Genomic DNA, 13,438 nt, shown 5'->3' on the forward strand with positions numbered 1-13,438 from the left:
CTCAGCCTTAATTAGTACCTGGTGTAGTAAGTAAACATTAGTTGTCTGAGTGTGGTGCTGGCCTCCCAACCCCTCATGTGCCGTTCTGGTCTTCATTAGGTGTTCCCTAACAGTATATGACCAAAAGTCTGCTAAAGGCTATTTGTAAAATCTCTGTGTATGTATATATAGATCAAATAATCATGATTTATTTTCGATATTGCATCATCCTATAAGCGGTCACATCTGAAAGCATTTCATTGAACATCTCATCACAATGTAATTGAAAGGAATCCCCCAGTGACAACTGTCTGAGCACAAGGTAACTTAGCACCTGGCCTGCATATCGGCATTTCCACTACAACTCTTCCCATATCCTCTCATTCCTAATTTCCTCTGAACATCCTCCAATTTCCTCGTCAAATTATATTTACATTACATTATACACTACATACAACAACTTAAACAATTACAATACTGCACGTAAATACATTTTTCATGACTAATAACTAGTCATAGAAATAGTAAATATGCAGTGCAATCCAGCAAAAATTCCGTGCAATTCGGCGTTTGCCAGAGCACCGATCTGAAGGCTGCATCAGTCCGACGATTGTCAAACACAAGTTGTTGTTGTCAAACATAAGTTGTTGTCAAACACAAGTTGCTGTTGTCTAACACAAGTTGTTGTCAAACACAAGTTGTCAAACACAAGTTGTCAAACACAAGTTGTTGTTGTCAAACACAAGTTGTTGTTGTCAAACACAAGTTGTCGTCAAACACAAGTTGTTGTTGTTGTCAAACACAAGTTGTTGTTGTCAAACACAAGTTCTTGTCAAACACAAGTTGTTGTTGTCAAACACAAGTTGTTGTTGTCAAACACAAGTTGTTGTTGTCAAACACAAGTTGTTGTTGTCAAACACAAGTTCTTGTCAAACACAAGTTGTTGTTGTCAAACACAAGTTGTTGTTGTCAAACACAAGTTGTTGTTGTCAAACACAAGTTGTTGTTGTCAAACACAAGTTGTTGTTGTCAAACACAAGTTGTTGTAGTCAAACACAAGTTGTTGTTGTCAAACACAAGTCGATGTCTAACACAAGTTGTTGAACAAGAGCGTAGTACGCACATCACCCCATGCAGAGTCTTCGAGATTGGAGTGGTGAGTGCGGTACAGTAAATAGTCAGTATACAGCAAGATATTTATTATGTCTTTGTATATTTAGTTAAGCGATTTTTATATTGTAAACTATTTAAAACAGTCAATATATATATACAGACCATCTAAAAACATAATCTTATTCAAGATTGTGCAAAAACAAGCTATTTTAAATAATTATGCGATTATCTGTTTTTCAAAATTCAGTAACCCCTTCCCTCCCAAGCCGCTGGATAATCGACGATCTACTGTATTAACATGACATAGTTTAAAATAATATCATTAGTTATAGTAGGTAATGTGACAATGGTAATTGTATTGTTATTCTTTGGGTCTTTCGGTAAAGTCACGTAGATATAAAAATAATAAAATATTATTTTCTATCTACGTGCCTTGACCAAAAGACCTAAAGAGTATGAATTCCTGCAGTCACGAAAGCTTTAAGTCAAGATTTATTTGTAGTGTTATTTAATAGTGGTTAAAAGTGCTGTAAAAAGTGTGGCTAATAACTTAATTGATGAGTGCATAAAAATGTAGTTATAAACGACGTTAAAATACAACATTATTATGCTATACTGAGTATCTTTGTGTTTTGTGTCTGTATGTATATATATTTGTATAGTTGTACAGTACTTATATAAGTGTGTGTGCATCAGGACATTACTCACTCTAACGTCTCCAAACTCCCTTCTCTCTCCAACATCCCGTCGGCTAAAAGTCGGAGTCCGCTGTCTCTGATCTCGTTCTCACTCAGCCTAAACCCGGGTGGACGGGAGAAGGGACAGCGCTGACTCACTGAGCCCACGGGAACCGCGGAGTCAAACACGCGTTGAGTGAGGGACACTCACAATGGCGGTGCACGTGATCACAGCACAAACGTTCATGAGCAAAGCTGCTCATTGTTTCATATATAACACAGAAGCATATGATATTTGTGGCATTAACAAATATCAGTTTACTCACAATTATCCATTCATTTATACTGCACTGTACCTTTATAATCTGAAACGTGTTTGTGTTTATAAGGGTATTGTTTTGCAAGACCTCGTCTCCAAAAAAATACAAAGATCCCCCTTATAGCCTTAACAGACTGTAGTGGAAAGTGTTGTTAGTAAATACCTATGAAGGCCGGAACGGCACACGAGGTGAGTGGCCTGCAACACGCCCGACCGTCTTTGTCTACCCAGTGGTGATGTTTACACATCGCACCAGGTGCTCATTTGAGGCTGAATCGACCTAGGGGAAGTCCAAGTCCTGTTCAGATAATCGTCACTGGTGTTGGCCGTGAGCAGGAATCGAACTCGGGACACCGGGTTCATAGCGCAGCGTAGCGCTAATCACGACACTACCGCTTGTCGTCTACAACAACAACCGCCATTCGCCACTAAGTGGTGGTGACGTCACCACGACGCTTGTTCCAGACTATGTGCACCTTGAGGCCACGTGAAGTGTCGAACGCCCGCTGGCAGGTCACGGGGCAGACCCAGGTGCACCGGGTCGACTGACTCAGATGACTGGCTGATGCACCACCTGTGCCCCCTACAGTGCCAACTTGCTGTGGTTTAGCCACCTGGCGCTCTGCTCGTTGTTGTGAGCGTCGCTCCTCCACCCTCCGTTGTTGTTGGTGGGCGACTGCCTCCAACTGCCCAGTAGCATCCTTCACGAGCCTCCTCCACAGAGGCCGATCTTGACACCACTGGTACCAGTCATCGGCAAGTCCACTCAGCTGCACATCCTCCTGTACCACATCACTCCATCTCTTCTCTAGCCCGTGCCACCCCCATTTAGCCCCCTTGATCCGGCCAAACCTAAGCTGTTTGGGCATGCGGTGATTGGACATGCGGGCTACATGGCCCAGCCAACTCAGCCTTGCCTGCTGGAGGAGCTCACCGATTGGACTTTGTCCAGATCTTTCAGGGATTTGTGAGCTCCTCACACAATCCAGCCTGGTTAAACCCAAGATTGATCATAGGCAGGCCAGCCTAAATGTTTCTAACCGGCGAAAATGTTTCATTAGGGGGGTCCACATTTCACAAGCATAGAGAAGGGAGGTAATGACTGTGGCCGAGAAGACCTGAAGCTTCTTGCGGAGCGACAGACCAGGTAGCTTCCACACAGCATTACGCAACCAATGAAAAGATAATGCCGCTCGACTGATTCAGAGTGAGACCTCTGCTGTTAAACCGGAGCCGGTCATGAGCACACTGCCCAGGTATGGGAATCTCTCGACTCTCTCCACAACTGCCCCATAACCGATTGGGAGTTGTGGGGGTGGAGTGCCCGATGGTACAAAATACCCAGGCAGGTGCTTCGTTTTGGTGGGGCTGATGGTAAGGCCCGACCTCTAAATGGCACACAGTTTCAGCAGCAGCGCCTCCAACTCCTCCTCTGAGTGAGCGGAAATGACCAGGTCATCGGCATACACAACGTGGTTGACCAATAGGGAGCCATCCTTTGACCGCACCCGGGCATCGATCAGCCTCCCATTGTATCTGTACCAGATGGAAATTCCTCCGGTACAACTACTGAAGGCTTCACGAATTACGTGGTCGAAATAGATGTTAAATAATGTTGGAGCCAGAGGACATCCCTGTCACACCCCAATGTTAACAGGGAATGGTTTCCGACTCCCGGCCACGTAGTTATACCCGGGCCCGCTCACCATCATGAAGGTCCTTAATGATCGTGAGCAGCGTGTCAGGGACTCCGAAAGCACAAAGAACAACCCAGATCCCAGGCCTACTGATGGTATCATGGGCCTTGACCAGGTCAATAAAGCAGAGATGTAGGTCTTGTTTGCTGTAGCAGACGGACAGAAAATATGGCATCTGTGTAGGACCGCCCGTTCCTGAATAATCCTTGCCAGGACCTTTCCTGGTACACTGAGGAGTGAGATGCCCCTGTAGTTGTTACAGTCTGTGCGGTCTTCCTTCTTAAAGATGGGGACCACCAGGGCATCCTTCCAGTCCTGGGGAACCCGTCCAGTGGTCCAGACTGTTGTTATGATGTCATGTAGGGCAGTCTGTGCACAAACGCCGCCCTCCCTCAGCATTTTGCTGGGGAGATCATCTCTGCCCGGTGCCTTTCCTTGTCTCGGACTCTGGATCGCCTTCAGTACTTCCTCAACAGATGGCACCTCAGACAGCCACTGACAGGGGGTGACTTCCTCTTCCAATATTTGAGGCACCGCAGCCTCAACAGGGTCATCCCCACTTTGTCCCACGATGTTTTCCTGGTGGAGGGATTTCCCCTCCCCCAGGACTTCACAGAAATGCTCGGCAAATCTGAAAACCTGTTCCTGGTGGTCGGAGATTGGATCACTGTTTTTTCCCCTAATGTTGGTAATAAGTGTGGCGCTGCAGGTTACTTTTTTGATGGAATTAAATATGGATTTGTGATCATGGGCCATTGAGGCAGATTACTTCTCCTCAGCAACCCGCGACCACCACCCATCCTTGCAGCGCCTCACAGCTCTCCGAACCTCCGAGCGAAGGCTGCGGTAAGCCTCCTCATTCTCCGACGTGGGATGCTGTAGCCAATGAGAGTGGGCCTGTGGCTTTTTCTCAGCCAGCTTGAACACCTCCTCTGTCAGCCAGGGTCTCTGGGGAGGTCTGGACCATGTATCCAAAGCAGCCATTGCAGCTGCCTGAGTCACAGTCCTAAATCTCACCTATTTACCCTCGACATCTGCAGGAATGGGGGATGATGCCAACCCCTGCCACAAGCGATGCAACTTTCATCAGCTAGCTGAGACCAGGCCACCTTAGATTGGAATGGGGTCCTGGGTGTACACCCACCACCGGAGTGGAATAATGGAAGGCGCATCGTACAGATGACTAGTCGATGGTCAGAGGGTAGATCAGCTCCACGGTAGGTCCTGGTGTCAAGGACATGGGCCCGCATCCACTGTTCTGTCACTACGTAGTCCAGCAGATGTTCTTGCTTGGACTCGGCATGCATCCATGATGTTGTATGGATGTGCCGATACCGGAACAGCGTGTTGGTAATTACAAGCCCATGGGCTTTACAAAAATCTAGCAGCCTCCTACCGTTGTTACTGAGCTGATCTGGCCCATGCCTTCCAATTGCTCCAGACCAGGTGCCAGCATCATGACCAACTCGGGCATTAAAGTCACCTAACAAGATGACTCCATCCCAAGGGGTCACTTAGCTAGCACCTGTGACAGGAGGTCATAGAAGGCATCTGACTCATCAGCCTTGCCTGCATCCCTCCACGGATGTTCGTCTTCAGTGGGGGCATAAGTAACCACGACCACCACTCCTCGCCTCCGGTTGATGGGAAGGCGAGCCCAAAATAGCCTGGGGCTTACAGCATCCCACCCCTCACCACCACGCTCCCACGCCCCCTTAATTCTTTTGTCCGGAAGAAGAGCCACTCCCTGTTGGTTGGCAGTCTCCTGCCCCGAGTATAGGACTGCCCACCCCTCATGGTGACAGAAACCAGAGCCGGTTCACCGGACCTCCTGAATACCACAGAGATCCAGGCAGTACTGGTCCAGCTCCCGACAAAGGAGTGGCAGCCTCTCCTTAGCAGTGAGCATTCGAACATTCCATGTGGCCATCCATAGTGGCATTTTTTGTTTCTGGAGGAGCCCCGAGGGTAAAGATTCAATCTCCTGGCTCCGCCAAATGGGGTTTGGCCAGGAGACGTCATAGACGCCTGTCCCCCCGGGGACTCCGGCACAAGCTTGTTCGTAAAAAATTTTGGTCGTAGTTTAGTGGTTAAATGAAGGTGGAGGGGTTACCAGCCCCTCACACCTGTCCAGCCCCCCCATTTAGCCGCTGTGGTGGTCACTGACACCAAGAGAGGAAAGGCCAATCGGAATTGGCCCTCCCCCCCACAGCACTGTCCATGACAGCATTGCCCGTCCGACACCACGCGGAGGTAGGGGGTTGTTTTACCTCGTCTACACACCTACATACACACACAGTAATTAAAGTAAATAACTCAAGAAATGAACTTAAAATGAAAACCAGCAATAAAAACATGGGAATATATAGTTCTCAGCATAGAAAACAAGCAAATACGTAATGCTACAAAAGGAAAATAATTATATAATACAATATTAAAAAAATACCTTAATCCTCGTGAAGCTCGGGCTCGGTGAAGGCGACATTTTGGTTGCAGCGGGGCTTAAGCCTCGCTCCGCAGTATTAATATCCAACCTCAACGCGCTGCACTAGTTGCACTTATGTAACTAACGCTAACATTTCCACACGTTGAGTTTTTTTACATTATTTATGGTTGCATTTCCGTAAATTCGGATTTCTATAAACCTGGGACTGCCTGCACATACATGCGTATATTAACTAATTTTGTCAATGGCGCAATCAGATCACTGGACGAATTGAGCCTTATGAATGCTAATCCTTATTATATGAAGATTGCTTGCATTTATTTTAACGTAAAAAAATACTGTCACATTAAAACTGCAGACTCAAACAGGGGTGTGTATAAGTGTGTGTGTGAGTGTGTAGCAATGTGCAAATATACGTGTATATGGATATTAGTGTTTATGTACATGTGAGTGTGTGTATTCATATATGAAAGTGTGTATATTAGTGTACATGTAAGATCTAATAAATCTGAAAATCTATAAAGTATCGAGCCTGGATGGTGCTTCTACTTCTACCCGTGACTAACATGCATAACAACAGTTATTGTAGCCTGCGGAGCTGCGTTATGGTAATGGAACAACATTCATCTCTATGCTCTACACCAACCCACACTGACTTGAGTGGTGATGTATGGTCAAATAACCCCCAAGACCTGCATGGTGTGGGAGTGCTTTATCCAGCAGTGGAGTGACCAAAGGCTTTACTTGTACATGTGTAGGAGTGTGTGAGTTTATATGTACACTGTGTACATGTCTGTGTGTGTATATACGAGTGTCTTTCATTGCGTATTTGAATGTGGTTATGGAAATTGTGGGGAAGTCCTTGGCACCATTTCATTACTAAGTGACCTGGGTTCAATATCTGGTAACAGCATCAGTGGTGAGTGATAAAAAAAAATCTGGTCCTGGAAGTCCTCTATGGTGCCTGAGCCTTAAATGAGTACCTGGTATGGTGTGTAAACATCAGCAATGGGGAGAGAAAGACAGCCAAGGACGGTGCTAGTCAGGGAAGTGTGATCAGCACTTGCCTCAAAAGTGTATGCAGGCTCCACGGGGAGATTGTCTTTGTGCTCTAAAGTGCAGTGTAGTTGTGTGTGCTTGTTCTCTGTCACGGGCTTCACTTTCCCCAACAGTTTGTATGGGGTACTTGGGGGATATCTGTCTCTTTAATGCTTTACAACTAAGAATGACACCCATTACATATCAGCTGTCTCTGTAGTGGGGGCAACCATAACTGACCATGGTCCACTGTAAACAAGGGACTTGAATCGGCCACGTGAATCAAACCGTTACCCTCACTCTCCACCGCAGAGTCGCTATCAGGGCTCCATTTTCTAAATGTGGCCTACGGTCACCTCACTTCCTGCGCCTAGTGTGAGGGCTATAATTATTGCGAATTAAATGTTGCTGAAGATGATGGAAAGCGTTACAGCAGCCACCCATATGCATAACTTTTCTTCCTTCTGTACTTTAATGTACAGTGAGTGCAGCATTCACTGTGGACCCACCTACTCAGTATACATTTACTCACCCACTCACATTAACTATCTCATTTACCAAACCACTCACACAGCACTGACCCACCTACTCACTCACATCATCACCTAACTCAACATACTCACTCATCGATCCATCCCCCAAGTCACCCACCAACTCAAGCAGGCACGCATTCACTCACCAAACATTATCCCTCTATGGATGAGTGGGCGTGAGTATGGGGGCAGAGTGAAGAGATGGGCAAGGGACGGGTGGGGTTATGGGAAAAGTGAAGGCAGGAGCAAATTGGGGGGGTTAATGGGAGGTATAAGGAAATGGGTGAGCGTGGAGTGCGGGGAGAGGAGTGAAGTGAGGAGTGAGGACAATGATGGCAGTGGCAAGGGGAATAATTTCGTCACAAGTTGTATTCATGCATGGGCTACGCAAGACCGAGTGTTTACATGAGTATGGCATATGATGGCGTCGGTGACCAGCATCGTGCCCGGCCGCCGTTGTCTCCCGAGTAGCAATGTTTTACACAACGCACCTGCTACTCATTTGAAGACGAGTTAATATCACACACACCCACACATACATATGCGTGCACAATTTGTGAAGTAGTGAATGCGAGGTGTGTCAGTCTTACACTAGCTCTTTACATCTGTGCAGTCCACGCTGGAGTCTCTTCATTTCCTCGGTGCCGATGCCGCAGCCCCACAGGTTGAGTGTCTCCATAGGTTCTTCTCGATGCATCAAGATCCAGGAGAGGGCAGCGCAGTCTGGCAGGGACAGCTTTGTGCATGAAGCAGAACCAGGACATAAGTTTGTCAGACAACACCTGCATCGCCATGAAGATTCAAGAGGATGGAGTGGTGTCAAAAGCAGCCCAAAGGTCAACAACTAGAAGCAGCATCCATAGTTTAACAGAAATGGTCATTTGCCCTGCATAGGGGAATAGTTTCAATGACATGGCCTTGGTGGAATCCAGATTGTACCAAGTCATGGAGACCATGGCAGCAGATGGGTTTGCTGCCATTGCCAAACATCTTGGGCTTGACACTTGAAAGAGAGCTTCATAGGTCATTACATTATTACAGCTTAAATACCATGTCTGTGTCTGAAGAGGAGGTAGAAAATCACCATGTTTACGTCTTTTCCAAGGAAAGGGAGGTGTGGGATATGACGAATTAATGAATGTTGGGGTCCAGTGTGGATGTAAGTTTTTGATATTTACACACATTTTCATTATCCATCTATCCTTTCCTCCCAATTGCTGATAAATTGTAGTTTCCCTGCTATGGAATGGAATATAAATGTCCTCCTTCTGAGAGGAATGTTGTCATGCAAGGGTGGTGCAGTTTGCTAATATTAAATGACAATCTCAGTTCAAAGCAATTCCTTCACCTAAACTTGCCAGAGACATGTGAATGGCTATGTGAAGTTTAGCATCACTCACGAGAAGCTGCTCTAGGGATGGCTTTACCCGCAGTTCTGCTCAGATCGACACCGATCGCGTTGAGCTGCTGCTCATGCTGTGAGATCCACTGATCCAAGAGAGGGATCTCGGATCTCAGTCGCACGAGCACATCTTCAAGAAATATCATGCAGACTTGTTCTCCCTTTATGAGCACCAGGTTAACCAGACGCCGTGTTTGCACAACGGGGTCATTCTCGCTGTTAAGAGACGTGTATTCACTGTCCAGGACTATCCCTGTTTGATAGGAATGGTCAAGCACTTCTGAAGACTTCGCCTGGAGGTATTTCTGCAGATTCACTTCGTTGGTTTTAATGATCTCATATGCAGGATCTTTTGATGCCATCACGACAAATGCATCGAGTCACCTGAAGAAAATGAAAACAAACCACGTGTCACCTGTAAGCATAGTCGTGTAATTTTATCCAGGTACAGGGAAGAATAATTCTAAAAAAAGAAAATGTTGCTACTAAAATCTGAGAGGTCTCGGTTAGGTACAATTGTGACTTTAGGTATTTGATTGTGAATACATTGACTTATTTAAATTGTAATGAAAGCTTAAAATTGTTTCGATTTAAAGCTTTCGTGACTGCAATGATTCATCTTCTTTGGTTCTTTCGGTAAAGTCACGTAGAATGAGAATAAAATAATAAATTGATAAAATAAAATAACACAATAATATTCTCACGACGTTTCGGCCACAACACAAGCGGCCTTCATCAGGTGAAGGGGGCGAGACTGTCTGGTAGGACAGCGCTGGAGTGAGAGAGCCACGTTCAGATCACGGCTTTTAAGCTGTGTGAGAGGAACAAAGAGCCTTGACACAGGAATTAGCATAAAATTTAGCATTGAAATGGCTGAATGATTAGCTTGTGACTGGTCACAGAAATAGCTATGTTAAAAGTTAAAGCATACACATCCGCAGAGGCACCCATTGTTAAAAGGAATTAGCATAGAATTTAGCATTGAAATAGCTAAGTTAAGGCATACACATCCGCAGAGGCACCCCTTGACAATGGGATTAGCATAGAATTTAGCATTGAAATGGCTGAGTGATTCGCTTGTAACTGCTACAGAAATAGCTACGTTGAAGTCAGAGCATACACATTCACCGAGGCACTTAGTACAAATCAAACAGGAGAATTTAGCATTGAAATAACTAGGCGAATTTAGCATTGAAATAACTGGGTGATTTGCTAGTGACTGGTCACAGAAATGACTACACATCTGAGCTATTCACAGTACTATATAGTGAACCAATAAAAACTAAAATATAAATTACCTTCATGTTATCAATAAACTCTATATTCTCCAATCAGCTAAGCTACCAACCATAAGTCGTTATATATCACAATGCTATATGGCGAAAAAATGGGTGGATTCTTACCCTCAAATTTCCGTACCACGGATAGCTATGGGCCCCGTTCAGACGGACGAGTTCGTCCATGGTCGGAACAGAGGAGGGGGAGAGAGACAGCTGCGAGGCCCTAGTATGCTCCATGTTGTAAACCATACCATTAACCGTGGTGTGAGAGGTATTAAGAGGCAATGCTGGCGAAAGAGCTGCGGTCTGAAGGACATCGTAAAATTATAATTAATTAAGAACAGAAATGATTTAACACATCTTTCCAGTGGTTACTAAGCCTGAATCCATCTTCTCGGTTGAAATTGTCTCTGTGCTTGTATATGTGAATGGCCTCATGAACGAATCTCTCATGGTAGCCGGTTGGTTTGCAAAGAACCTCCGTCTTGGAGAAGTCAATGTCATGTGAGCCCACTGAATTGTAACAGTGGTCTGCCACGGCAGAGGAGTTCGTCTTACCGTGTTTCAAGTCTGCTTTATGTTCGCGGATGCGGTCCGAGATATGTCTTTTGGTTTCTCCAATGTAGCTACTACCACAGAGGCACTTTAGTTTGTAAACGCCTGGGTACTGTATGTCTGGAAGAGCATCTTTTACAGATGGAACTAAATCACGGATTTTGTGTACTGTGTTGAATCGGACCTGGATCTTGTGTTTATTCAGGATTTTGGAGATCTTTTTAGTGACCCCTGCAATGTAGGGTAAGGTGATGGTTTTGAGTGGCTCCACAAGAGGATCCTTCTTCATGACTGGAGTGATGGCTTTGCGGATTGTGTAGTCGGAGTAGCCATTAGCCCTGAGAGCCTGGTGTACGTGCTTGAGTTCACTGGTAATGTGTTCCTGGTCGGAAATGCATTGGGCTCTATGGTATAGAGTCTTGATGAGGCAGTTCTTCTGGGATGGATGGTGGTGGGAATCCGGTTTCAAGTAAGCATCTGTATGGGTAGCTTTCCTGTAGACAGAGTGGCTCATTGAACCATCATGTCTCCTTTTAATTAAGACATCCAGAAAGGGTAGTTTGCCATCTTTTTCGACCTCCATGGTAAATCTGATGGCTGGGTGTATGGAATTGATGTGGTCGCGGAATTGGTCTAGAGCAGGCTGGCCATGTGGCCAGATGACAAAGGTGTCATCAACGTACCTCTTCCATAAGGTCGGGCGTAGAGTGGCAGTCTGGATGGCGTCAGTTTCAAATTTTTCCATGAATACGTTGGCTACAACCGGAGATAGGGGGGAGCCCATTGGGGTGCCCTCAGTTTGTTTGTAGAAAGTTCCATTCCAGGTGAAGTATGTGTTGGTTAAGCAATGTCTCACCAGGGGGGGTACATCAGTATGCAGTCCTTGATGAACCAGGTCTTCAATGATAGCGATGGTGTCAGGTACCGGGACTTTGGTGAACAAGGACACCACATCAAAACTGACAAGCAGGTCGTTTGGGGACAGGGAAATGTCTTTGATTGTCGATACCAGGTGAGTAGAATTTAGTACCGCAGAGGTGGTTTTTCCAGTGAAAGGTCGCAGTATATCAGCCAGAAAACGTGCCAGTTTGTAGGTGGGGGAGCTGATAGTAGAGACAATGGGACGAAGGGGTGTATCTTCTTTGTGTATCTTTGGAAGGCCATATAATCTTGGTGGTCTGGCAGCAGAGGGTTTCAACGAGAACTGTTTGATCTCATCAATTAATGCTGTTGAATCAGAGATAATTTTGTTCGTTTTGGTGACCAGGCTGTTGGTGGGATCTCTTTTTATTTTTGTATAGCTGCCATCGTTGAGTAGTTCTTGAATTTTGTTGTTATATTCTGTTTTGTCCATGATGACAGTGGCATTGCCTTTGTCGGCTGAGAGAACGACAATATCATCCCTCTTTTTTAATTGAGATAATTCAAAACGTTCGTCTTTGCTGATGTTGCTGGGTGGCAACTTAGCGTTTTTGAGGGTTGCAGCGATTTCAGATCTTGCTACGTCTGCAGAGATGTGACTCAAGCCCTTGAGTGCAACGTCAACATGGGCAATGATATCATTAACCGGTAAGTGTCTCGGTGTGACAGCAAAGTTTAGACCTTTAGCTAAAACGGATTTCAGACCATCAGAAATGGAACTGTTACTGCGATTAATTACGACTTTGTTGACGTCTATCTTTTCGGTGTGTGGATCCGATTTTTTGCTGGAGAGGTGATTGAATTTGGAAATCAAATTGTCCCTACATTTGTTCGACATAGTGGCAGCCGAAGAGGTAGTCATATTGTCTACATGTTCCCAATCCGATGTAGACATTGTTGCTGTCAATTTTAAGTGTGATTTGTAGAGTGTCTTGTCTAACTGATCGAGTTCGGTGCGTGTAAGTCTGATTTTTTCCGAGATAAGAGCGAAGCTAGTTCTAGCTAGAATTCGTTTTGCATTGAGAGAAGTTGCAACAGCAGAGGTTAGTGTAAATGCGGTTGGTATTACCTTAGAGTCGCGGCATCTCTTCAGAAAGGTGAGAGACTCGATTAGTTGAGCCTTCTTATCCCGAAGTCTGTTGAATGATCTTAAGGATGTGTGGAATCCCTCCCCGTAGAGGCGGTTAAATTTCGATTTAAAGCTTTCGTGACTGCAATGATTCATCTTCTTTGGTTCTTTCGGTAAAGTCACGTAGAATGAGAATAAAATAATAAATTGATAAAATAAAATAACACAATAATATTCTCACGACGTTTCGGCCACAACACAAGCGGCCTTCATCAGGTGAAGGGGGCGAGACTGTCTGGTAGGACAGCGCTGGAGTGAGAGAGCCACGTTCAGATCACGGCTTTTAAGCTGTGTGAGAGGAACAAAGAGCCTTGACACAGGAATTAGCATAAAATTTAGCATTGAAATG

The 13,438-nt window shown here is 45.3% G+C and overlaps 1 protein-coding gene across 4 annotated transcripts in view; it reads right to left on the reverse strand.

Annotated features, from left to right (window-relative positions):
- Positions 1-9,762, reverse strand: part of LOC142922999 (ribonuclease inhibitor-like) — a 35,594-nt gene extending 25,832 nt beyond the window's left edge. For 2 of the 4 annotated variants that reach the window (XM_076063933.1, XM_076063932.1), the window contains exons 1-3: positions 9,203-9,757; positions 8,393-8,525; positions 1,801-1,887 (exon numbers count right to left, since the gene is read on the reverse strand). In XM_076063933.1, coding sequence (XP_075920048.1) covers positions 1,801-1,887; positions 8,393-8,525; positions 9,203-9,566 — 584 coding nt within the window. In that variant the 5' untranslated portion in view covers positions 9,567-9,757. Of the gene's footprint in view, positions 1-1,800; positions 1,888-8,392; positions 8,526-9,202 lie in introns of all 4 variants that reach the window. The other 2 variants (XM_076063930.1, XM_076063934.1) reach the window with 2 other exon arrangements.
- Positions 9,763-13,438: the final 3,676 nt, after the last annotated feature.

The sequence above is a fragment of the Petromyzon marinus genome, unplaced genomic scaffold (assembly GCF_048934315.1).
Source record: "Petromyzon marinus isolate PM22_M1 ecotype Great Lakes invasive population unplaced genomic scaffold, UKy_Petmar_22M1.pri1.0 PM_Scaffold_24, whole genome shotgun sequence".
Lineage (NCBI taxonomy): Eukaryota > Metazoa > Chordata > Hyperoartia > Petromyzontiformes > Petromyzontidae > Petromyzon > Petromyzon marinus.